Below are 27145 nucleotides of genomic sequence, written 5' to 3' on the forward strand. Positions count from 1 at the left end.
GTTGCATTGTGATGAAGAGAAAATTCTTCATTCTTGCCTCTGAAATTTCTTTTAGGTAAATATCTCAAATCCGAATGAATGTTGCTTAGTTATCACATCACATCTGAATGAATCGCAAGTACTTCACAACAGCAAAAATGAAGCTGGAACACAGATATTGAATTAAGTATGAAAGACCGTGTGTATTTGGTCCATTGTAAACATCAAACCTTTGAATACAGTACATTTGCTGACATGACATGCCACAAGTTTTCTACATTTGTATTTTAAAAAATTCAAGCACCATAAATATAATACTTTGTACATTAATTCATTACATATAATTATAATGGCATTTGAGAATATTATCATAACCCACCATACAGTGTGCCTCAAAATGTAATACATGTTATACGATGTATGAGAGTTAGTCAATTTCATTCCAATTTCAATTAGAATTCCAATTCAATTTGATTGTTTTAACAATTCACAGCATAGCACAATTCAATAAACTTGTTTGAATACAAGTAGAAGACAAAAATAATGAAGAGCGCATATTTTTATGAATGGAACATATTACAAGGCTTAAACCTCATCATCAGACTGATAATTATAAAAAGTCATTGGTATTTATACATTTTGGATATCAGGTAAATTTGTAGACAGGAATAACCGTCGTTTCTGGGGATTTATTCAACAATTTCTGACATTTTACTGTAATCCCCATTTACCAGTGGAGCCAACGTAGTTCAGCGGAACAAACAAAATACAGAGACTGAAGCTTTTGGTCTAGTAAATTTGAAGAATGTAGTTACATAAAATTACGAAGGTATGTGATATAGGGTGAATTAATTTTTTTTTAAAGATTGAAAGTAAACTCATCTATAATTACCCTTTAACCTCTTTAATTTCACTCCTTCTTTGTACAATGTGTCCATCTCATGCTTGAGTGAACCCATTCAAACCTTGTTTTCTCCTTATTTATTTGAAGCTCTCGTTGAATTCCTTCTCCATTCACTCTAGTTGTGATGGTTATTGTTGACCATTTTTGACTAGTTATATATCATTTGAAAGCATAGGATGTTCTCTTTAAATTTCCCCCCAAAAATCTAAAAATTCATTTTGGGTGACTTATTGGTGCTTTGGGGATGGTATGTCACAAATAATAATACCAACATGCTTATATAGCGCATATCACTGCCAAATGCGTCCCTATGCGCTTAATTGGATATTATTACCCTGGCTTTAGCACCGCAGCCTTTTAACAGCGCGGTGGCATTTCAAGGAATAAATTCCTGCCAGGTACCCATTTACCTCACCTGGTTCGGATGCAGCACAATGTGGATAAATTTCTTGCCGAAGGAAATTACGCTATGGCTGGGATTCGAACCCACGACCCTCTGTTCAAAGTCCGAAGACTAATCCACTTGGCCACAACGCTCCACATATCACAATACATTCAAACCTATATATAAAGACTGCCTATGTGAGAAAAAAAGTGGTCTCCATGAACAGGTGGTCTTTATGGACAGGTTCCTTCTCATACATATTACTATGGAGACATGTTTCCAAGGGAAAGAAAAGGTGTGGTCTTTACAGGTAGTCATTTAAGCTGGGGCTCATAACACAAAGCTTAGCAATCATTGTAGAATTTTTTCATGATTGATTGGATTGACTGCAATGTAAAATTGTGAAAATCAAGCGTACGATTAATCATTAACCTTAAAAGTTTGTGTTACGGTTTAACTGTAATAATATCACTGTTTGAATAAATAATTCTCTGTTTTGAGAGTCAAGGCTTCAGAGTAAGAGAAAATTATAGAAGGGCACATAAATGACCAACATAAAACAAATAATGTACATCTATAAGAGAAGAGAATTCTTAGTTATGCTTGGCATGAAATGAAAAAAAAAACATATATAAGGGAACGGATGAGTTATCAACGATTATATTCAATAATCTTGTATTTCATGATAGTACTGCATATTTGCATCTAAAAAGAAATATTTTATCTACATACGGTACATAATATACTAACACTAAAATATATAAATTGTATAATTCTGTAAGCACACCAACTGATATTCTTGAAAATGAAATAGCTTAGAAAGCACTAAAAAAAACACATTTTAAATAGTTAACACTATAGATATTCTGATGCAACAATAACAAAACACATTAAGGGTACTTTAAGAAACTTCAAGTTTCATTTCCAAATAAGTCTGCAAATTAAGTGCAAGTCCATTGAATACAAATTTTTTAAGTTGATATGCATTCAGTTGCAATTTGCAGTAAATTTTTTTGCAATACCCCATTACGCAATTAAATTTCTTGCCACACTTTATTTGACATGTTATATTATTTTCAATTGTATTTCCCTGTTGTATTTTTAAAAAATTACAATATGGGAAACATGTCAATAACTTTCAGGCACAGAAGATCCTGAGCAATGATCATGAGTAATGCTGCACAAAGAATGGCGGTATTTTACCAGTTTCATGTCAAATACACTCATCTCAAAAACTATAATATTAATAATAAAATAATAGAAATTGGATTTATATAGCACTTTTTCCAGAGAATACAAAGCGCTGTTGATGGCATAAGACAAGTTAAGGTTTATGGTTATATAAGTGTGTTTTGAGATGTTTTTTTAACATTATATCATACATATATAACAAATTTAGACATTAGACCTACTAAATCTACTATGACCATTGAACTTAGACATGAATCTTTTCCCTCGACTTAACCATCCACAACATGCATAATGTACACTTAATTTTTTTTTAAATAAATATACATTACAAAATATATATTTCAAAACATCATTTGTTTATTTATACTTTTAAAAATACTATTTTTATGTCCCATACTTCTCATCAAAAAGACACTGGTTGAGAGACTAGGTGTTCGCTTTGTATATATACTTTTTTCTAGCACAACTGGTAAGAAAGACTATTCAAAATAATATTTAGTTTGGTATACCTTTTTCACGGATATCAAACTTAGTTCTCAGTCACATCGACTAAATCAATAAAATCTATTACATTATGATCAATAAAAACCATTGGACAGTTTGGAGTCAGTTTCCTTGGTGTGACTGTCACTGTAGCAACTAGCTCAAACAAATATTATCCACTGCTTATTAAGGCACAAGTTCAAGGTGTTTTTTTATTCTTGCCTATAAAAATAACCACATCATATGTCTACAATAACAGTTACATGTAGACTGAGAATATTATGTTGTTTCTACTCTCAAATACCTCAAAACATTCTCACATACAAGCCAATATATTTTCTGTGTATATATGTGTGTTTTATTATATTTTTTTCTCCAATATCCTACTTTTTTAAGGCCATGAATAGTTCTGTGTAAATGTGCATTTTCTCTTGCATACCAATATTCTGTGGACATCATTTAACATTTCATAATCAAATATTTTTGAGCAAATGTATTCTTTCTTCACTTCCTTACATACAATGTCGTATCATTCACTCTGAGTTTGCTGTACAAACCCTTCACTCGAGGAAACTTTTGAAAACGGGAAATTTTTACAAAATTCATCCCTTCTTCAACTTCCTCCCAAGCTTTCTCAAATTATCTTCCATGACCTCTGAAGAGGGGTCAAGGGTCAGCGACCTCTGGTACTGATGGTAGGCCTCCTCGAGCTTTCCCCATCGATGATAAAGAACACCAAGGTTGCCATGGTAACGAGCAACATCCAATTTGTAGTGGATGGCTTGAAGGTACATCTCCTCCGCTTCCTGCAAATGTGAATGATTTTGAAATAATTTCATTTACTCAGATGAAATGTAAAATTATTGTTAGTTACAGTTAAATTGTAAGTTATAATTACATTGTAAGTTACAATTACATTGCCAGTTACAATTACATTGTAAGTTGCAATTAAATTGAAATTTATACCATTACATTCAGTTTTTTGTAACTGCAAAGATGTTTGAATGCATGTTAAAGAAAGGAAATACACAAAATGTTTTTCCATCAGTCACATGAATGAAATAACTCACTTAAAAAGGGCTATTTAAAACAAGATTTTGTTCTTCAGATCCTCCTCTATCTTATAAAAGATTGGAGTAATTATACCCTTAAAGATATGTTGAATTGTTAACAGAATTGTACATCATATTTCAAATCATTGAAGTCAATTGCCTTGCTTTCCATGAACAATCTACATAAAACCAACTTCTTTTTTTATGTATCCTATGTGAACTTCGTAATTTTTTTAATACCCATAAGCATTATAAAGTGACCATTCAGTTCACATAATCAATTAACTTTCCATGTCATTCATAGATTTCAACTTGAGTTCTTCTTTTTAACATCACAAGGCTAAGAGCAATATATTCTAGATGAAATAGCTTTGTCATCCATCGCATCAAGGAAATCCACTCCATGATCTCTTCATCTTTCATACGGTTTATTTCAGATTCGTATAATGCAAATTCGTCCAATTGCCAACTCGTCTACAATCATTTGGTCTACCATCAGTTCGTCCACTATCCACATGGTCTCATTGCCAATTCGTCCACTCACCATTTCGTCTAATAATCAGTTGGTCCAATAGCCATTTAGTCTATATTCCACTTGGTCTAATTGGACTACATGTAAGTGTTCATTATGCAAAATGAATGAAAATAAAATGGATATTAGACCAATTGGTTATGAGACGAAATGGTCATACACGAATGGTGATTAGACGAAGTGATGATTGGACCAAATGGTTATTGGACCAAATGGATGTTAGACGAAATGTTGATGGACGGAATGGCATTAGACTAAATGAAAGTAGACCATGTGGTGAGTGGAAGAGTTGGCAGTAGATGAATTGGCAATTTACCCTTTCATACGTGACCTACCTTGTATCGTTCCATCTTGCCTAATACATTGCCAAAAGCGTAGTAGATTTGAGGATCATCTTTAACATGCCTCAAGGCTTCCTGTCCTACTGATACAGCAGTGTTATATTGACCTAAAGAAAGATAGATAGAAAATACCATTATCTATACACAATATTTGGGTGGTGTTTCATAAAGCAGTTTGCAAGATACAAACAATTTTATGCACAACTGCATTGGAATATCAACGTGGAGCGTTGTGGCCCAGTGGATTAGTCTCCGGACTTTGAAACAGAGGGTCGTGGGTTCGAATCCCAGCCACGGCGTAATTTCCTTCAGCACTAAAAAAACTGATCCACAATGTGCTGCACTCAACCCAGTTGAGGTAAATGGGTACCGGTAGGAAGTAATTCCTCAAGAAGCTGTGTGCGCTGTGAACGCCTAGCTTAGCCTGGTAATATAGGAGCGCCTTGAGCACCTAACAAGGTGGATATGTGCGCAATATAAATACCCTTTATTATTATTATTAACATGTTCTTAGGTAATACATTAAGCCAGCTACATAAGGATATCCTTTAGTACATTAACAGGCCAGCATTCATTTGTAACATCATGCATAACTTTGCGTGGAACTTGTGAACAGCTTTATAAAATGACCTTCTGAGCAGGTTAACAGTTTAAAGCATATCAACTAAATTCAATAGAAAGAGCATATTAATCAGATAACATGTCCAAAATACAGGAGGTAAATCAACATATGATATAATATGATGTGAAAAGTGCTAAGATTAATATTTGTTGCTCAGATTGTGGAAGAGTTTATGACCTGCAAATTAATCTTTCTTCCTGGATATAAAAAGGAGTACAAAGAAATTCACGATAACTTAACCATGAAATCCCATGAGGAAAAAAATCTCTGGCAGTACACATGAACAGAAAACATTGTTTAGATTATAGGGCTACAGTATTTTTTTTCATTTGGTAAATGGCAACTGTGTGAAGGCCTGATCTGTGCTAATAAAAAAGGCTACTAATGCTATGTTCATAATTAATTAAATTTATTTCTCCTAAAAATGATAGGAGTTTGCCATTACATGAATCTTAATTGGCTCTGTCACAAAATATACAATCAAATGTATAATTGATGTTAATTTCAAGTCAGTGGCAAACAATTTTCAATAAAATACAATTAATTTGATAACAGTTTGTACTTGTTTGTGATACAGGGCCCCGGCAAGATATGGCTCAATAACTACACAAAAATACTTTCTTGCAAATATGAATAATAATCTGCCTAATAGATACAAATTGAAAATTTAGTCTGGTTAAACTTAAAGCTACATGTAACATGAAGAGAGAAACGAGTCTAATCCAGTATGAAAGCACTATGAAAACAATAGACAGAGCTAATGTTTGCTTGAAGCATGTACGTCATGATATGCATCTTTTTAAAGGGTGCTTTAGATAGTTCCATGGGTAAAAGAACTTATGTGCTATTGAGCTTTAAATGAAGCAGAAAAGTGAGGTGAGAAGAGGAAACCATAAAACACCAGTGCAAAAATGAAATAGAAAGATTGGTTTCCTGAAAAGTAGAAAGTCAAAAGTTCTATAAACTAAGCATAGAGCTATATAGCTCCATGAACTAAGTATACAACACATTGGTCAGAATTCAGTATTCACTTAGATTTTCAAAGTATGATGAAGTTTGAAATACCTTTTTATTACAGTAAATAAAGTCTTGATAATATTGCAATTACACAATATTATCCTTCAGAAGTGTACTAAGTAATAACTACCGGTACATGTACTGTAAGATCCTTGGGTGGTTACATATCAGCCTCAAAGACTGCATAAAAGCAAACAAATTTTTGTTTTTATTTCACTTTTCAGGAATATTCATTTTAGCCTTCTGATGCTCAGGCCTCAAAATGTTTTTTAATAATATTACGCTGATTTGTATAGTGCAGAAACTATAGGGATTTTTCATTCATATACCATAAAGTATGAACAAAATCAAAGTGCAGGCACCATGCTATAATATTCCTTTTCAACATCATATCAACATGATGGCCATCATTTTTTGTTTGTTTTTATCTAATCTAATGGGGTGTTTGCACATCTGGTTGAGAATAATCAGAAATATTACAAACATATTGGTGAATTTGAAAGAAACTCTGGTTAAATTTCTTTTCAAGTCAAATGGCTCTCCATCACATTCTCAACAATAGCAAACACACATTGCTCTTACCCAGATCATCATACAATGTCAGACTGTTGGACCAGGCCCGGGAATGATCTTGTTTCTGACTGATTGCATCCTCCCACCCCTTCACAGCTAGCATCCACTGCTTCATTTCCAAATACTGTGGTTGTAACATTATCATTACCAATTCAAATCATTCTGCATTGGTGAGCTGTTAAAAACCTCTTTATCTCCAAATCTATAGTAATTCCAGGACAGCTCAAGAAATGGGGTGGGATGTTTCATGGAAGGTGTCAGTGCTGACAACATTTGCAGCTCTCTGACAGTTACCATTACGATGCAGGAGTAAGAGACTAGCTGATTTTAGCCAATCAAAACGAATGATTTAATCGAAATCGTCAGAGCTGACACTTCAGTCAGCGCTGGCAATTTTCATGAGACTCTCTCCTGAAAACGCTGTATTTTAGAATTACGGCAATGTCAGCAATCTCATGTTGTCTGAAGACTCATTAATCCTCGAGAGGTCTCTTTCGAGGTAAGAGAAGGAAGCAACTTTAATGTCATATTTCTAAAAATAAACCTTAATCTGAGCTGTCCTCAAGACTTTTTCATTTTGAAATAAAGGGTGTTAACAGCCCACCAAAATGCATGCAGTTCTGAAGGCTGAACCCAATCGTGCATTTGGTCAACTATTTTGGAACTTTTTGTATACATCTTTTGTTAGTAGCAAACATGCTTGTCAAACTTGCTGTAAATCTCCTAAGTCGTAACTTGACATCTACTAAATTCTTTTTTATTCTCACAAGTCATCATTACATGCTTTAAAAAAAGAGTAAATACATTTCCAAATATAATTTTCTTCAGGTTTCACAGGTTTTACAGTGGGGATCGTAAGCAATGGAAATTTTCAAAATGCTGTCATCAGATATGTGGTGCAAACTATTCTTATTGGTAGTTTCTATATATCAATGAATTTCACTTCATACAACTGACCACTTGGAAATCATGCACAGAAAGGTTCAAATGAATTAAAGCACCAAACATTGGAATAAAAAAATGATTGTTGTTTTTTAAGTTATTGGCAAGAAGAATGAGCCTGATATTACATAATTCACTTTCAACCAGCATAATCAAATATCATGCATATAAGTACATGCATTTACAACGTATCTCGGAATGCTATGCTAATGTTCATTTTTTTAATCCTTTCAACTAGTTTCATAATCCTAGGTTTATAATGCAACCACAATGGCTTCACTTCATAAAAATATGTCAATACTTGTAATATACACATGCACTCTCACACATAAGATAAATCCATGATTATATACGTTGAATACTGGTATGTAATTCATTTCTGAAAGAAGGTCATCTTTGAATAGAGGCTTTGATTTTTCTCCCTCGTTCCTTTTTTTTTCCACTGATATTGCACCCCTGTTTCCCTTCTCTCTCTCCCCCTCTCTTTTTTCCAATATCTCTCCCTTTTTTGTTCCTCTCTTTCCCTTTCTTTCAATCTCTCTCCGTCTCTCTTTTTTTTTCTTTCTCTATCTCCACTGCACCCCCCCCCCCTCCTCCGGCTCCCTTCTATCTTACAATTACCTAAAGACATCCAATTCCTTTTTTTTCAGACTTTGAAAAGGGGAGGGGGGTCTTTTAGCAGTTGTACAATTAGGGGGTGATTTACAAATCTTTTCTGAACAATCCATAAATCTAACTTTCCTTCCAAATACCACTGATGAGCAATATAATTTTGATGGCTCCCTTTCCAAAAGCCAGTGACATAGGGGCAATTTTGCTGGCCTCCCTTCTGAAAGCATGCAAGAGGCTAAATTTTATGGCTTTCCTCCCCAAAATTTATGATAAGTGGTCAAAATCCTAACCCAATTTCATCATAAGGGGGAAGTTCTAACAATTTTGGAACAAGCATGTGCATATGGTCAACTGAGTGGGCAGGGACTCACCAAGAACAAAATAATGATGTAACTCACACTCTGCTGGCTAAATATGAAGAGCATGCATACATCCATGTTGGAATAAATACTGGAAAGAGAGTTTATATGAGATTATCCATACAGCATACAAGCAACTACATCCCCATGCATAAACACTGTCCCCACTAACTTTTTTTTTTCAAATTAGAAATGGGTGATATTATATGGCTTTAAATGAGAAAATAGAAAACAAAGAAGGAAGTATGAATGATTAAATCTGCAAGTTAGTACAATTTGACAATTAGGCAAAGCAGATGATTACTGAAATTATTAGAATGATGTTAAAAACTAAATGCCTGCTGATAAAAAAGTGGCAATAATATCAAAAACAGAAAAAAAGGTGAAGGGACTCCAAAGGAGAGAAAAAGGCAAGTAGGAGTGGGCATCAGATATAAGGAAGGAGAGAGCTGGAAGAGAGAAGAGGAGAGATAGAGAAAAAAAAAGAGGAAAGAGAGAGATAAACAGTCTGAGCAGTCTATTTTAAAAAATACAGATGGATAGCATAAAGAATATATAAAAACAGCAAAAGACAGAATGGCTTACACTAGTGCAATTCAATGGCCGAGACATTAAATACATCTAAAAAAACAGAACTTACAGACACTTTTCACAAATGTTGTTTGTGACCAATTTCTCACCTAAGTTATCAAGAAGTAGCAGAGTGTTACTCCAGGCTTCAGCATGTGTGTTAAGCATTGATGTAGCATTCAGCCATGCAGATATAGCCTGGTCTGTACGGCCTAGGACTAAGTACTGTGAATAGTGCAGTGCATTCATGCATTTATCATTCTTGTTTTGGGTGTTAAGGACACCGCACGCCTTACAATTAGTCTACGATCTGGGGCCCGTAACACAAAGGTTAGCGATTGATCGTAGAACATTTTTCTACGATCGCTAATCTTTGTGTTACAGGACCCTGATTTCAGAATAAATGTAGTTGAATTTGATGCTGATATTGAGACATGGAATATCTTTGTGTAACGTTCGAAACCATCGTACGAATACCTATATTCAAATTTGTGACTATGCTATCATCCTGATTAGAATAAAAGCGAATTTAATATCAAGTTGTGATGACGACATAGCAGTCGTACGATTGGCTACGATTTGAAACTGATCTGGCCTTTACTCCAAAATAAAGGCTTGCAATCATTCAAAATTATTATGTTAGTATTCTTTTGTTTGCTCCATTTCGGATCATGGACCATTCGTAAGGTGTGCAGTGACATTTACTTGTTATTCTTGTTATCATGGGCAATTCCATACAATATTCAACTTTTATTCTGTCAGGGCAGGAAATAATTTTATCTTTAGGGGCAACTTTTGTTTGCACATTAGAGCAATTGATGAATTTTGGGGCCTATTTGTTTCATTTCAAGTGCTACTTTTTTTGCTCAACAAACAATTATGCTATTAAAACATATTCTGCTGTATGCAGAAGATTGATTTTTTTCTAAATGTTCCTATAAATAATTTTATCTTTAGGGGCAACTTTTGTTTCCACATTAGAGCAAATGATGAATTTGGGGGCCTATTTGTTTCATTTCAAGCGCAACTTTTTTTGCTCAACAAACAATTATGCTATTATTAAAAGCATATTCTGCTGTATGCAGAAGATTGATTTTTCTAAATGTTCCTATAAATAATTTTATCTTTAGGGGCAACTTTTGTTTCCACATTAGAGCAAATGATGAATTTGGGGGCCTATTTGTTTCATTTCAAGTGCAACTTTTTTTGCTCAACAAACAATTATGCTATTATTAAAAGCATATTCTGCTGTATGCAGAAGATTGATTTTTCTAAATGTTCTTGAATATTATTTGTGGCAGATCTTAGGCAAGTTTTAAAAAAGGTGTTTGCCCCAAGCACTTCATTTTGCAAATTTTAGGGGCAATTCTTGCTGTCATGAGGCCTGAGGGGAGGTTCACCCATTGCCCATGTACTTCCTACACTGGAAAGACAGGCTAATTTGAGAGCATTACAACTTCCTGTATGGACTAGAAAACAGGGACAAATAATTTCAGAAAGGTCCGACTTTGATAAAGGGAGCCGTATGTAACTATCATTTGCTGTGATTAATCAATACAGTCATTGTGCAATATATTGTTGGCTTTGAGCAACAAAAAAGGCATTAGTACTTGCATTTTAAAGACGTAAGGAACAACATTATGAGCATGTTTTTTTCTAACTTTTACATATCTAAGTAATATTTCCTTGCAGTTAATCATGAATAATTTCACTTCAAATTTTGAATATTGAATGAAATAATTAAATTCATATAGTATTACATCTGTATTCTGGGTATAACAATACAGGAATCCATATATATTGAATCTTATACAGCTAAATTTCTTCTTTATTAAACAGCATTAAAAGCAGGTTTAGTTAGCAACATATACTGTTTCATGGTGCATATCATTAAAAAAAAGGAATAAAAAGTCATTAAATGTGAAAGTCAAGCAATAATGTAAATAATTTTATAAATGAAGATAAACTGGAAAAGAAATCAACATATTGTCATTAAACACAATTTATTGATAAACAATAAAATAGTTTTAGAAATTGAATGATGATTATTGAGTATATTTGATTTGATTTGATTTGATTGATTTATTTACCAACAATATTCACATGTTTACAGGTGATGAAACAAATTGCATAACAGTTACACATGTATAAAAATACGATGGTAAATGGGACCAGAAAATAGCACAGTCAAGTGCTAATTGAGCCTGGCCCCACAAATATTACAAAATGGACATTTAAGAAGGAAAAAAAAAAAAAAAAAAAAAATCAAAAAGTCTGGCTTATTGCAGGTATCATTGTGCAAGCAAAATACCTGTGTGCAATTAACGGTCTCCAGCATTTCAACAACATTGCGAGAATTACACTTTCATTAACTTTTTTGTCACGATTTCTCCAAAATTCTCTTAAGATATATTTCCTACTTGTGCCCATTTGTAGTATATCTTGCAATAATTGACTACATAGCTTCCTGAAAACTAAATTAGAAAGATAAGTTCCAAATGATTATTTTGAAATATCTCAAAGAACTATACATAGAAATTCTCCAATAATAATATCAAAGCAATAATATGTTGATAATACAGAAGCACTATTAGGTGACATGACATTTTATTTAAATAACTCTTTCCAATAAACAAGTGGAATGCCTCTGGCCGTCTCACCTGCATCACGCGATTCAATATAGCAGCAGTGCTGATTTTGAAAACTACTATAACTCGCAAAAGATGTTCAGTGATACTTGGTTACTCTTATTTCCACGTTTTATGAACTAGACCAATACACTTATAGAGATATGATGGCAATTCAACAAATACCCCCAAAGTGGCCAAAGTTCTTTGACCTTACATGACCTTTGACCTTGATCATGTGACCTGAAACTCGCACAGGATGTTCAGTGATACTTGATTACTATTATGTCCAAGTTTTATGAACTAGACCAACACACTTTCAAATTTATGGCTGTAATTCAACAAATACCCCAATTTGGCCAAAGTTCATTGACACTAAATGACCTTTGACCTTGATCATGTGACCTGAAACTTGCACAGGATGTTCAGTAATACTTGATTACTATTATGTCCAAGTTTCATGAATCAGATCCATAAACTTTCAAAGTTATGATGGTAATTCAACAGATACCCCCAATTCAGCCAAAGTTCATTGACCCTAAATGACCTTTGACCTTGGTCATGTGATGTGAAACTCATGCAGGATGTTCAGTGATACTTGATTAACCTTATGTATAAGTTTCATGAACTAGGTCCATATATTTTCTAAGTTATGATGACATTTCAAAAACTTAACCTTAGGTTAAGATTTTGATGTTGATTCCCCCAACATGGTCTAAGTTCATTGACCCTAAATGACCTTTGACCTTGGTCATGTGACATGAAACTCAGGCAGGATGTTCAGTAATACTTGATTAACCTTATGGCCAAGTTTCATGAACTAGGTCCATATACTTTCTAAGTTATGCTGTCATTTCAAAAACTTAACCTCAGGTTAAGATTTGGTGTTGACGCCGCCGTCGCCGCCGCCGTCGGAAAAGCGGCGCCTATAGTCTCACTCTGCTATGCAGGTGAGACAAAAACTAACTTATTGCCTCAACTTTTCACTGAACAATTCAAGGGAACGAGTAAGAAAACAAATTTGGGAACGAGTTTGGAAAATAAAAACATGTCATTTCTCCTCCGGGGTTTCATACAATAATGACTTTCAAAATGATATTCCAAACAGATATTCTTACCAGATTTCCCAAGTTGAAGTAGCAATCAGGGTAATGCTTCCGATGTTTGAGAGCCGTCAGGTAGCTGACCTCAGCATCCTGATATTTCTTCAAGGTTGCTTGGACAATGCCAAGGTTCATCCAGGCAGCGGCAAAGGTTGGTCTGGGGTCACAATTAATCAAATCACATAATGGAACACACATCGTAGAGAATATATAGAACAATATCTTATGTTTGGACCAGATAGATTCTACAAGCAGTGAAAATTCATGCTTCCGCCATTACTACATTAAGAAAATATTACGCTTCTAAAAATTTGATAAAATAATCTCTATGACCTTTGACCTTGTGACTCAAAAAAAATCATCAGAACATCATTACTCACATATGCATACAAATACACCAACTCAGCCAAGATTGAAATTGAACATTTGAACAGTTCTCCAACTAACATGAGAACGTGATATTTTCAGGTAAATGACGTCTGTGATCTTTTATCCTTTTATCTTCGATCCTGTGACCCCAAAATCGAATCAGCTAGATCATTGTCCTTGCAAAAACAAAGTTTAAAGTTGATCCTCCAAACGGTTCTTTAGTTATTGTGATAACAAAATTTCAGGTATGTAATGACCTCTGTGAATCAGAGTGCCATGCATTCCGCTCGCATATGTATTCAACTAACGTATATGTACATGCACGCTATCAAATTATTAAAGTGCGTTGGAAAACCAGCCGGCGGGCGACTATACTCACGCGCAAGTACCAGGCTCATCTCGGGCTCAACACGCACTACACATACATACAATTATGTACACACATTATCAAAATTGTCAAAAAACGTAATTTGAAAAGAAAAACCATAATGCCGTAATTTGAATGAAAAAACGTAATGATTACGGCAAAAACGTAATGGTTGGCAGCTCTGTAGACCAAGTTTGAAGTCAGCTTTTTTTAAATAATCAGTCATTTGTGACCTCATGGCCCGAAATCCTAATCATACTATTAAAGTTTTATATGATGGAAGCAAATATCAAAGTGAACATATTTAGGCCTACCTGATTTGGACACTTGGGAAATGAGGTCAGTTTTTAAACAAGCAGTAATTTGTGACCTCATGACCCCAAAGTCTGATCATATTATTATACATCAAACAAAGAGATTTATTTTATAGGAGCAAACATCCCAGCCATGACATAATTTCCTTCAGCAAGAAATTTATCCACATTGTGCTGCACTCAGCCCAGGTGAGGTGAATGGATCCCCGGTAGGAAGAAATTCCTTGAATGGTTGAGCGCCTAGGCAGCCCAGCTAAAGCCTGGGTAATAATATCAGGGCCCACTGGGAGAACAGTTTTCAGAACTGAAGTGGCTTCCCTGGGTAAATATACCTTTATTATCATTATTATCATCACAGTGAGTATTCATACCTGATATGGACAGCTTTTGAAATGAGGGTGTATGCTTCTTCTGTCTGATTCAAATCTCTCAAGATGTTACCCAAATTGTTCAGAGCCTGGTCGTAATCGGGATGAAGCCTGCAAAATCAATAAAAACGTATGGCTGGTCAACTGCATCCTCCATAGTATCTTATATAATTTTCATCAATGACTACTATAATAATAAGATTAATAACAATATCGCACATGTCACTGCCAAATGCATCCTATGTCCTCTTTGAAAAAGACAAAAAATACTATTTCTTCAGAAGAATCATAACATTAACTCATTACAAATACTTTTTAAACAAGAACATTTTGCATCATTATTTGTATTACAAAAACACTTGTTGTTTTTGTACATCTTTTAATTACGGGGCTATATTCATGCAAAATAACTAGTTGATAATAGAAATAGGCTAAAGCTTGTGTATACAGTATATCGATGCTGAAATGACACAAAATATATTATAAATATTGAGAACCAGGCCAATAACACATTGACTAAAAGGGGCTTAATTATGAACTTATGTGGTAATAGTTCAGGCCCCTTTGAACAGATTGCTACCAAACATATGCTCTGGATGCTTATCATCCTGCTCCCCTGAGATATGATATAAATAAATTAAATTTAAAAATCTAATTATTTTTTATGACGTCACACTTTATAGGTACTCAACATTGTATATCATGAGATTGATAAAATATTCACAGACTGGAATAAATCTATTAAATCATACCTTATGGCCTCTCTATATGCATCAATAGCTTCTTGTGTATGGCCTGCATCTGCTGCACTCTTGCCGATGTTGTAATGAACCTGCACAGAGGTAACAGAAGCATACCATCAATGAGATGTTAAAAACCTCATATTTCAATTTCTCAAACTTTAGAAATAACTTTGAACAATGGAAAGCCAACAACACAACGCCACCCACAAACCAAGTACAGGTATGATAGCATACTTTTATGCATGGAATATCAATCAAACCAGTCACCATACATGCCTTTTCCGTTTTCAAAGTCACAGTATGTAGTCAATCAAGATGACAAATAATGACTTCACTGGCTTTCCATACTTGAATCAATAAGCGAGTTTGTAGATGCAATCTAAGTATGTGCAGATAATGGTCATTTGTATCGAAATCTGAAACACACTGAAATGAATCTAATAGAGTATTGCCTGAAAAAGCAACATTCAATTTATGCAAACTAGATTCCAAAGACTGAGCCTCACTGATTATAAAGAGTGGGTGAATAGGAACCAAACAGGCATTGATTTGGAATCCTCAAGGGGAAAAAAGAAGAGGGGAAGCCGTAGGCCTTGAAACTTATGGTGCAGAGACATGGCGGTAGATATGCTAATGGCCGCATATATGGAAAGACCTGGAGAAACTGGCTCAGGACCGCTATGTCTGGAGGAACTTTGTTGACGGTCTATGCCCATGCAAGGAGAGTGATAGGCGTAAGTAAGTAAAAATAAAGTAGATTATCTCTACACGTATATGCTCGAAGCTGGAAGTTGTATCTACAAGTAAGAATGTCCTACAGAAGCAGTCTGTTGTTCAGTCGTGGTTCATTTTGACAGTTTACAAATCTGACAACTTACTGGGCAAAAAATGTTGATGAAATGCTCCCCAGGTCTTTGACAACTTTCTATAGAATGGGTGATTTCAAGCACGGTGTTGAAAGCTGGTGATGGTGTTGTGACAACACCAACACCAGCCACAACACCGTACTTCAAATGAGGCTGGTGTTGGGATTGAATGTAATATGCTGAACTGAGCATCACAGCTGTTTTGAGGATCCATGTGTAATTTCCCAATTCACCAACACCAACCCCTGGGATTGGGAAAATCGTGACTAAAGTTCGTCGTTGGTGTTGGTGATTTGAAGTCCACGAACGGGTGGCGAACAGAATGAAACATCCCCGTAAAATTAGATATTTACAGTTAAGATGAGGGCAAATTATTAAAGCCATAAACAATTTAATGGACAATAATATTTACTCTTTCAGATTCTTGAAGTGACTTTAAGCCTTCACATTCTGCACAATGAGATTTTACTACAATTTCTCCCCGATTTTACTTTCGTCATCAAGAAGTTCTCGCGTAAAGTTGAGATGATCAGCAGCACAGTGCAGAGGCATGTATAGTCTATCGATATTATGATTTGAACCCAGCTCTGTGTTGGAGCTCAGTTCAGCAGCTTTTTCACGCTCATACCAACATCAAACTTGAAATCTCCCAATGGTGAACAGCTTGAAATAGCTCCTCAATGTCTTCATTCTTACCTTAGCATTTCCAGGACATACTCTGAGCCCAGATTGGTAGAGTTGTCTCTCGGTCAACCATTCGTTGTTTCTATGGTAACAGCAGGTCACATGACAGACAACCAGAGTCAGGAGAAGACCCTGGATAGCCTAACAAATGAATGAAATTCATTAAAATAAAAGGCTTCAACAGGTAGCCTACATGTACTTTTATATATCTAGGATTGTTACATTTAAATTAAATCAAACTGACTCGAACAAAATTCAAACCTGAAATACTGCATGTTTGTTGAAATCATTTTTGAACGTTTTATGAAGTTTCAAAAGGAGGAACCTATACTTTGAAATCATATTCATGAATAACCTTAGTAAACACACATAACTACTTGGTTCAATGTTGGAGAGTTAAGGCAGTGGCTATGGGTTTCAAGATTGGGTTTGTACAAACTTGATGTTGAAACTTTCAGCAGATTGTAAAATGATCTTTAAGACATTTTCATATAAATTATTTGCTTAAATTCTATTTGATCGGCTTAATATTTTCACCCTAGTTTTATCTACATGTATATAGCTGTTTTGTAGAGTTAACTATATATTGCACCATACTGCCCAATCGCACATCTCAAGTTGAGGAAAGGTGAAGTGGATTTCTAAGAAAATGCCGAGAGCATCAACAATTATTCTAGGCTAAAATTATTGTGCTTGATGTTAAACATTGATAAAGAACAAGCCAAAAAGGGCCACATCAGGCTATATATTTCAAAATTGTTTTATTTCATAGAAATAGGAGATGGAAAGTTTTTTAATTAATTATGTCCATCAATATTTAGTTGTGATCTTACTCTCTTCATGATAGGGGTTGCATTCATACACAGATGTCTGGTTCCCATGACAACCAGTAAACAGAATCCCAGACTCGGTAAGTAGAGGACGCGTTCAGCAACGACAAACCCCACCCTGAAAAAGATATTAGATGCTGGGAGGAAAGGAATGATCACTGCAGACATGGAAACAGTCAGAACTCTGAAAAAAAAGGGGAAAAAAAAGAATCCCATTAAAGGCTAAAGATAAACAAAATATTTGACCCTCCATCCTTAAACCAAGAATAAGTCCCCAGGGAAGGTTCCCTGTAAAATAGTCAAATAGTAATTTGTTCTTCAAACAAAAAATTATGAAAATTAGCTTATCTGAAAGAGTAATTATCCTTCCCAATTTGACGTTGATAAGCGAATAAAAATATGATATATAGAGTTTCTTGGAAATGTGTATATCATTCATTTTGTCATGTATTGTCTGCTGTTGTTTTTTTTTCAATTATGATTCAGGACAGGAAATTCACAAGTTATCTAAGTGAATTCAATGACTTTTATTCAGTTTGAATAGTAATATCACAACATGAAGCTTTTATTGTCTTTTAATTTTAAAACTCAAGAAAAATTAGCGTTGTGGAATATTTACATATGAAGTAACTGTGCAAAAGTTATCCAAACTACTTAGAAAAAAAAACTTACCTTCTTTCATAATGGTCTGGTCCAAATAAACAATGAAAGAAAATGACACCCATTGTTATCCAGAAGACAATGGGAGCAACCACTCTGGGATCAAGGGGTGTTTGGATTACAGGTATGCAACCCATTGACCAATCAAAACACAACCACCATGGATTAAGGAGAAGCCAGGCATTCAAGGAGTAGATGTAGCTATAATTGATCATCTGTACCAAATGAAATCAAATATTTGAATTCAAATTTTAATTTAAATATTGAGTTTTATACCATCTGTGACATCATGTTAAAAAAAAAAACATACTATGCATACAAATCATTTGATCTGCTATACTGCCAACAGACTAAATGATCCAACATTCGACAAATTATGGTTTACCAAATTTCCAGTTAAGCTTTTATGTAATAACAATTCCACAGTGAGCTGCGAATAAAAAATAATAATAGTACTTTCCAGCATCCAACAATAAGTGTATGTGCAGATCTAACTCACCATATTGGAACAAGTAAACCAACTTGAAAGTGTACCATTAAAACTGAACTCCTGTTCTTCTTTTATGAAAATGAAATGCAGCGAAGGAGACGAGAATTCACTAGATGGACCCCAAATTTTTTCCTCACCAGATCATACTCGATAGAAAAAAAATGACTACAATGATATGATAGGGTATATGCAATAACTGCTCTGCACCCACTTTTCATAATTTCACTGCATATCATTATTGTAACAGTAAAAGACAGAAGCTTCAGCCTCCACCTTGATTATTGGGTATATATAACCTAGTGAATAAAAAATGAAATTTTCAGAGATTACTACTTAAAATGTACTTTTGAATTCTGAAAACCAACTTGAGAATGTACATGTAGGCAGGGGGCATGGGGTGCTGTGGGGGGCACACTGCAATTCATTAAGCACGTCTTACCCTTATCCAGATACTATCAAGAAATGAAGCTGGATTATCAACTTGTTGAAAAGACGGAATCCCACTCCCCATGATGAAAAATCTATTCCATCAAAAAACAGAAAAAATCAATGAAAAACAAAACAAAAAATTAAAACAAAAGTGATCGTCACAAAAAACACCAATAACCAAAACAAATTTAACAGAAATGAATGAAAATCATAATGTGAAAAATTAAATGGGATAAAAAGAAAACAGAAGAAAATCAAACAAACAATAAAGGGTCCTTGGGCCCGTTGCATAAAACTTTTTACCTGAGAAAACTCAGGTTGTTTTTACCAGAGTTTTTGTCCTGTGTTAAAGTCAATGACAGAAATCAGACTAACCTTAGTTTTCAGTTTTTACCAGAGTTTTGTCAGGTAAATAGTTTTATGCAACAGGCCCCTTATCATAGTTTAGCATGAATCACAATATGATGATCAATTCATTGGTATCCACTTCCAGACAGTGATAAATGGTCAGAATTGTTTATTATCACTTGGTCTACAACTTCTTGTAGAACAAGTGAAAATAAACCTTAAATCACTGGCAATTTTGATCCACAATGTGCTGCACTTGACCCAGGTGAAGCAAATGTGTACCATGCAGGAATACTTATTCCTTGAAATGCCTGTATGGCACAGGATGGCAAGCCAGGCTTAATGCAAGGGTAAAAGATAAGACCATTATCCTCATCATCACCACCACCATCATCATCATCATCATACTAACATCATCATCATCATCATCACCATCATCATCATTATAATCATTACCACCATTATCATCATCATCATTACCTGGTTAATAAAAGTATAACGGCTGTAATGACAAGAATAATGTGTCTGAGTAGTAACCTTCTCAGCCATCTTAATTCCGGAGAACGGAAGACAAGCTGTATAGATGGCAACACATGATGGCGCTTCAGAGTTGCAAAGGTGGTAGATAATGCTGGGATTGGGTCAATATCACAGTTGATGATGATGTCATACACACTACAGATTCCCTGATAAGAAAGAGAGTACAATATTCAAGATTATGTAAGAAGCTATTTCCTTGTATTGAAGCAAAATAAAGTGAGTGTATACCAAAATGAAAAGACTACTAATATAGATGATCTGGGTGTGATTGTGAGGCTACATTCCAAACACATGAAGGGGGGGAGGGGTAAACCTTTTTTATCTTCAAGAAATAAACATTACACAGCATCAAAAGAGATACCACAGAGGCTGAGAGCAATTTAAGCAACAGCATATGCAAAATAGCCATGCCCTCGAAAATGGCATAGCCCCAATGAACCCCCATAAATAACCACCAGGTTTCTATTCAGTGGGTAATTTGAATGAAAAAGGGAAAATTAGCCCCTATTTTTATATATTCCTAGAGTATGCTTGCTTCATTCAATCATCCATTCATTCATTTGTTTGTTTATTCATTTATAAATTACATTCATTAACTTCCCTCCCTCCCTCCCCTTTTCTTTCTTTCATTCATTCATTCATTCATTTTAATAAATTCATTAATTCATTTATCTCTTTATTCATGCATTCCTTCATTTATTCAGTATTTCATGTATCTTCACATCAATCACAAGCACATAACTTACTATAACTGTAATGCCTTGCTCTTTGCAGAGCATTGCCAGTGCACACAATATCATGCTGAGTACAAGACAGAAAACTGAATACAGATGAGATGAATTGAGGCAAGAATCTGGAAAGAAAATGGGATTGGATATTTATAGTAAAGATCACGTCCATCCCATCAAAATGTAAAGCTGAATGCTAGAGAAATGGCACCAAATTGCGCTTCAAAAACATATTTCAAAGGGCAAGTCTATCCAAACAAAGAGGTTGATTTGAATGATATATAGAAAGAGCAAACAAACCACTCAACATCCGACTGTCAAATAAGACTGTTATTACATTTATATAATTTTCACATATCCCCAACAGGAGTGTAGACAGGTAAACCAGAATATGATTACAGGGGTACTAATATACGTGTATATACTAAGTGTTCACAAAACAGTGAGTTATGAAAACCACGAGATGTATGCAAATGATCATAAGACATCAATATCACGACCTCATTCTTTATTTTTAATATTTCATTATCCTGTATTTAAATTATCAGGGGCCAGTCCATAAAGAATTACAAAAAATACATATTTAACTTTGCCATTACTGTTAGAACCATACTTTTCTTGATTGTAACTGCCTATTGAGCCCGGTTACCATGGCATAGAATATAGTTGCCATAATGGCACAGTTATCATAGATGTAACTCAACATGAAACTGGCCCCAGGTATTTCTACTCGCTTCCGATCAACACAAGACAGTTTTGATTCCCATGTAATACCAATCTTTACGTAAATTATTTTAAAAGCGTTTGATAACTAGGCAAGGTACTTACCATTTTTGCAAACATTTGAATATGCAAGGAAAGACATGAAGAAAAACAAGGCACATAAAAGATCTGCTCGTCCAACGATACCAGCAACCTATTCAAAGAATGAAATATAATCATAATAGCACAAAATGAAAACAAAATCAGAGGCCATAAAATGCCCTGGAAACCATGACGAAGGAATCACATTTACACAAGCTTGCTTTTTGAAAATAACAAGTTTGGATCATTATATCAGGGGCCTGTTTCATAAAGGATTTACAACAGTTGTAACTTTGCCATTATGGCAACTACCATGGAAACCTTGATTCTGATTGGTTGCTGAGCCCTGTACGGTACTTGCCATAATGGCACAGTAACAAGTTACAACAGTTGTAAGTACTTTATGAAACAGGCTCCTGATTGATAGGCATGTCAAACCATATCAGATTTTTTTTTCTACTCATTCTACAAGGTACCAATCATATCTAACCCCATTGCATGCTGAACAACTGCAAGGATAGAACTAAAGATAAAACCAACAGTTATTGATTGCTGCCATGAATGAACGATAAAACATCATCATAGTGACAATCAGGGTAGGCCTACTACAGTTATCAAAATGCCAGTACCAATTCTTTTAAGAACTAAAAAAAAAAACCTCACAAAAGCCCTTTCCAGGACTACCATATGGAGAAATGAACTACCGGTATAATAATAATAATAACGGCATATTTACCCAGGGTAGCCACTTCAGTTCCGAAAACTGTTCACCCAGCGGGCCATGCTATTATTATCATTATTATTACTGTACACAATTCTATTAAAACAACAATTATTTGTAAGGGATACAATCAATTAAATAATACATAAGCTTTGAATTAAGCTTTTTAACGGCACGTAGAATAGATCTTCCACAGCAATGTACATCTACCTGGTGGACTGTACTTTCACGGATGATGATGATGAAATAAGATTTCAATTATTTCTGCCATGAAGGCCCATGATTATATATAATCTTAACCCTGCTTTGACAATCGATGTGAATTAATACAAAAACAAATGAATAAACTTTAATAGATAATGCCATAATTGACTAAATATTTGCTTCTACAATTTATTGCTTTAAAGCAATATATCTCATCTGCTCAAAGCACACAGCCCCTACACACTAATATTTACTTTGAATGTTTGAACAGGATGTGATAAGTATAGAGGGACGTTCCCAAATATTTCAAATCGATTTTGATATCTTTCACTTGTATGTTTAATGATTGATATACAAGAATTATTTTTACATACAGTAAATACAATTATATTGTAAAATGTAAAGTTGAGCTATGCTGAAAATACAAATTCCTAACCTGGCTATCGTACAATATAATAAATTTTAATGAGAGAGAAAAGGTATAGCCTTTGTTTTTTTCAATTGTGATCAGTAGGCCTAAAGTATGCCGGTGCTTGAAAGCAATAAACACATGGAACTACTTACATTTTCAGTATGAATCGGATGAATAGCAAAGAGTATTGCACACAAGAGGCTGGCTCTTGGACATTCCATGAATCGTCCCTCAACCCCTTTTCCAGCATCTGTCACCACTGCAAGAAGTGTGGAGGACACAGGCAAAACCAACACACTCACAGTGGCATGGAGGAGTATGTTCACAAGATGGAAGCCCCATGGATGAAGGCCTCCAGCTAGGTAATAGTTGATCCTGTCAAGATATAAGGGGACAGGTGTAGAGAAAAAGATTAATTAGGTATGTTTTATTTTAGTTAACTTCACTGTGACACCTCTCACTGATAAGCAAAATGTTTTTCTCCTAGGATAGCTTCATATTTGGAGCTGCTATAAGGGATTATTCTTCAACAATTTATTAAGCGATGTATTCACAGAAGAAACAAACTCAATACATATCAATTTTGGCTACAAATTTACCACTAAAGATAACTGGTATTACATTTATATAAACAAAGTATATGTTGTTGATATAATCTTCCATATGTGGAAACTTTCACTTTTTAATTGGCAATTGATCAATGTTAACAGATAATCACCACTGATTTCATATGCAACAGGGTCATTCAAAAAGAGATTCAAAGGGTTCTTACAAATTCTGAGAAAAAAAATCGCAGAATTTCCCTGGAATTTCCAGGACTATTACTTAAGCATTTCTGCACTCAAGAGATTTATTAAATAAAGGAAATTGCATACAATGAAAAAAATATATATTTCCATCTTTGTTTAAAGAAAATCAAATCAGACACAATTTTGGGGGGATCTGCTGCATATTAATGTTTTTTTATCTTTTCATGTTGTTTTCTTTTTTTGGGGGGGGGGGATTCAGGGGTTTACATAATGCCTGGAAAATTAAAAAGCAAAACTCCTGGACTTTCCAGGTTTTCAAGGGCATGTAAGAACCCAGCTTCAAGGATCATACCTGAAAGTGAGAACAGTGAGAGGCCTGTAGGACTTATGACTCTCCTTCAGCTCGATGTCCCGGCCCCAGAAGTCATGCTGGAAAAGCTTCAAGAGCGGTGTCTCTGGCTTCACATCCTGATTCTTGATGATCGCCTCAAGGTCATCAAAGACAAAGTCACCCTTGCGACTGTTCCAGTAAGTCCCGATGCTTAACAACGCAACAAGAAATGCGGAGGTGATGAAGGACAGCGTAGGAACTGGGACGGAAGAGTCTTTAGGCAAGCATGTCCAGGCATTATCACTGGCTCTGGAACCTTGGATCAACTGGTTCTTAGGCCGTTCTCTGGAGTCCTGACCAATCTTCTGTTTCTTCCGCGATGCTCGCTGATTTACGGAAGTCTGGATTCTTGACTGCGTCCCAAATGCATTGTTGTTGTTGGCGTTACGCATGTTTGAATTCAGAGATGATGTGTCTTGGCAGGTTGAGAAACTCTTTCAACCCATACTGATTTTGGCTTTATTGGTGAAGAGATTTACTTGATCTCACCTTGTGCATCCAAAAGTTGGCAGACCTATAAAGAGGATGAAACATCAAAGAATATATTATCAAAACATATAATATTGCTAATATCTATAGTTTCATTGGATGCTCTACTTCAATTCCAATTATTATACTGAAACAAATCTTACCATGGCATGAGCATCTGTAGAGATGAACAAAATTATCAAATTAAAATGAACTGAGAGAACAAAAATACTTGACATGAAATTTACCGTCAGCCAATCAGATTGAAAGATTTCAGTAGCTTTTAACTGTTACTGCAAATTTGTATTATAACAAGTTTTGTGAAACGGGCCCCTGATGTTCACTCTGAACAAATTATTCAGGCAATAAGGAAATGAAATTCACAGATATTATGAGCTGATCATATTAACTTATCTGAAACAATAGATTGAAAGATTGAACATTAAAAATCCAACCAACATTCTGTTTATTTCCAATCAGAATTCTTCATGAGATCTCAATAAGAGGAAAATATGTTTATAACTTTAAATGCCTACATCCAAGGTATAATATTTTAATACTTGAAGAATAAAAACACTTACTTTTGCTGAGAAGTAACAGAAGATGAAAGTAAGGTTCCCCGTCAGAGAGATGGCATTGTGGCCAATGTCTTTTCTGCCTACTGCAAAATTGAATTAGTTTTAAAGTCAGTTATTGAGTACCCTCAAAGCAAAATGACATTTAAATACAGGACATGTTTATTGAAGGAAGAAAAAAAAGATTTTGTTCCGTATAGTTCCTGGATGAGGGGCAGAGTCTAAAGTCTATTTTAAGCAACCCCCCCCCCCCCCCACACCCTTTCCCCAGCTGTTATCAAGCAGTGCTGAACTACAATAAATTGTATTTTACTCTGTCAACATTACAAGGTAAAATGGTTGTTATCAACATCAATCATTCCAATGACAGAACGAATTCAAATTTCAAGTATGCCTACATACATTTTTAAAATAGTTAAAGGAACAGTACAAAAAGAGCCTGATTTGTGTTCAAAGTATTCACAACACCATTATCTTTTTTCTCTTATACTTTACACACAGACCTATTGGTTTGAATTAATGACTCTGTCCAATACACCTTAGACCAGTAGCGGACCGTGACCCGGAGGAGACAAAGCATTGGAGGGGCACTGTATTGTTTGTGAACAATGCTGTGCCCCCCAATGCTTTGTCTCCTCCAGGTCACAGTCCGCCACTGCATGCCTTAGACCCTACTTGCTTTTATTTTGATTAAATTTTCAGCATTTTGCTCTGTGAATTTTACTCAATTTATTCAGCTATAAATATTTTTAGCCCGGACCATCCCTTTAAAGTTATCTCCCTAACGCAATGAAGTTTTCGGGAAATTTCTTCAAAAAAAAATAGTCTGAGCTGTGATAAAGATATGGGGATTTAGTTTTGCTTGCACTCCATTCCAAGTATTAAACTAGCCCTGGCTGGGGATGTTACCAATTTCAATTTGTGAATAGCATGTGTTCAACTTCAATCTTCAGCCTGAATTCAGATCAGGCTGCCGCAGTAAACAAGATAATAAAGTGACATGGTGAGGAACTGAAAATATTTAACACAAAGAGACACTTGATTTGATTTTTTAGTTTCAATTGAAAGTGAATCTCGAGATGGATGCCTGCATCCACATCATCCTGACCTTTCCCGCCGCATCGAAATGCCCCCCCATTCCAGCCCCAAATACCGTACCACTACCAGCTAGCTTCGCACAGTCATCGGCGGTGCGGACGGACGCGTCGCTGCCGGGCCCCGGGGTGGCCGGCGCTCTGGCGCTGGCCTAGCGCCTGGCCAGCTGGCAGGGACCCCCCGCGCAAATTGCGAGCAATATGAGCGCGGCAGCGGCTGGCTGGCTGGGATCACATTCACAAACACACTCTCATCAAATTGTCATTTCTCCTATCATTGTTTCAATTTCTGAATCAAGAGAAAGATTATTCATACAGGTAAGATAATTTCAGATTTACCGTTTGATATGAATGACCAATTCGTTGACATTGTGCCTGTTTTTTTTTTAATATAAACAATTTATGGATGATTTGGTCGAAAGTTAGTGTGCGACTGCGACTCGGAGTGCGAGTGATGATGACGATGTGAAAGTTTGGAAAGGAAAGGCAAAAGTTCAACCTGAATTATCCTACAATAATAGAAACGAAGACAGCTGGGCATTTTTTAATTTGATATATCGAATGATAGGTGAGTGGATCATGTCAAATGTAAACATCTTCGTACTTACTTTAAGCGCTTTTGAAGGTCTTTCACTCGTCTTGAGTCTGCTCCCACAGTTTCTGTTCGCGTCTATTCAGCGGCATTTGCACGTAAGCCGC

General features: G+C 35.2%; 1 protein-coding gene across 2 annotated transcripts; it reads right to left on the reverse strand.

The window, feature by feature from the left end:
- Positions 1–162: 162 nt before the first annotated feature.
- Positions 163–27145, reverse strand: LOC129278850 (protein O-mannosyl-transferase TMTC4-like). Of its 2 annotated transcripts, XM_064111400.1 has the most exons (17): positions 27055–27145; positions 25359–25438; positions 24271–24823; positions 23322–23544; positions 21857–21944; positions 21047–21153; positions 20241–20446; positions 19423–19504; positions 18506–18708; positions 17837–18017; positions 17016–17144; positions 15463–15542; positions 14714–14821; positions 13308–13449; positions 9673–9787; positions 4862–4974; positions 163–3748 (listed from the first exon to the last, which is right to left on the reverse strand). In XM_064111400.1, exons 3-17 carry the CDS (start codon positions 24699–24701, stop codon positions 3545–3547), a joined length of 2412 nt encoding a protein of 803 aa, XP_063967470.1. In that variant the 5' UTR covers positions 24702–24823; positions 25359–25438; positions 27055–27145; the 3' UTR covers positions 163–3544. The 2 variants fall into 2 exon arrangements, 1 of the variants encoding a protein (XP_063967470.1); XR_010296109.1 differs by lacking the exon at positions 9673–9787 and having other exon boundaries at positions 3163–3748.

This window comes from Lytechinus pictus, chromosome 16 (assembly GCF_037042905.1).
Source record: "Lytechinus pictus isolate F3 Inbred chromosome 16, Lp3.0, whole genome shotgun sequence".
Taxonomy (NCBI): domain Eukaryota; kingdom Metazoa; phylum Echinodermata; class Echinoidea; order Temnopleuroida; family Toxopneustidae; genus Lytechinus; species Lytechinus pictus.

Excerpts from the sequence above, each read along its gene's own strand:
- LOC129278850 (XM_064111400.1), bottom strand. The coding sequence starts at position 24,701 with ATGCGTAACGCCAACAACAACAATGCATTTGGGACGCAGTCAAGAATC. Across the intron at positions 19,505-20,240 it reads GTTATACTTTTATTAACCAG|ATTTTTCATCATGGGGAGTG; the intron begins GTAATGATGATG and ends TTGATGGAATAG. Across the intron at positions 18,709-19,422 it reads TTGATAGTATCTGGATAAGG|ATGATCAATTATAGCTACAT; the intron begins GTAAGACGTGCT and ends CATTTGGTACAG.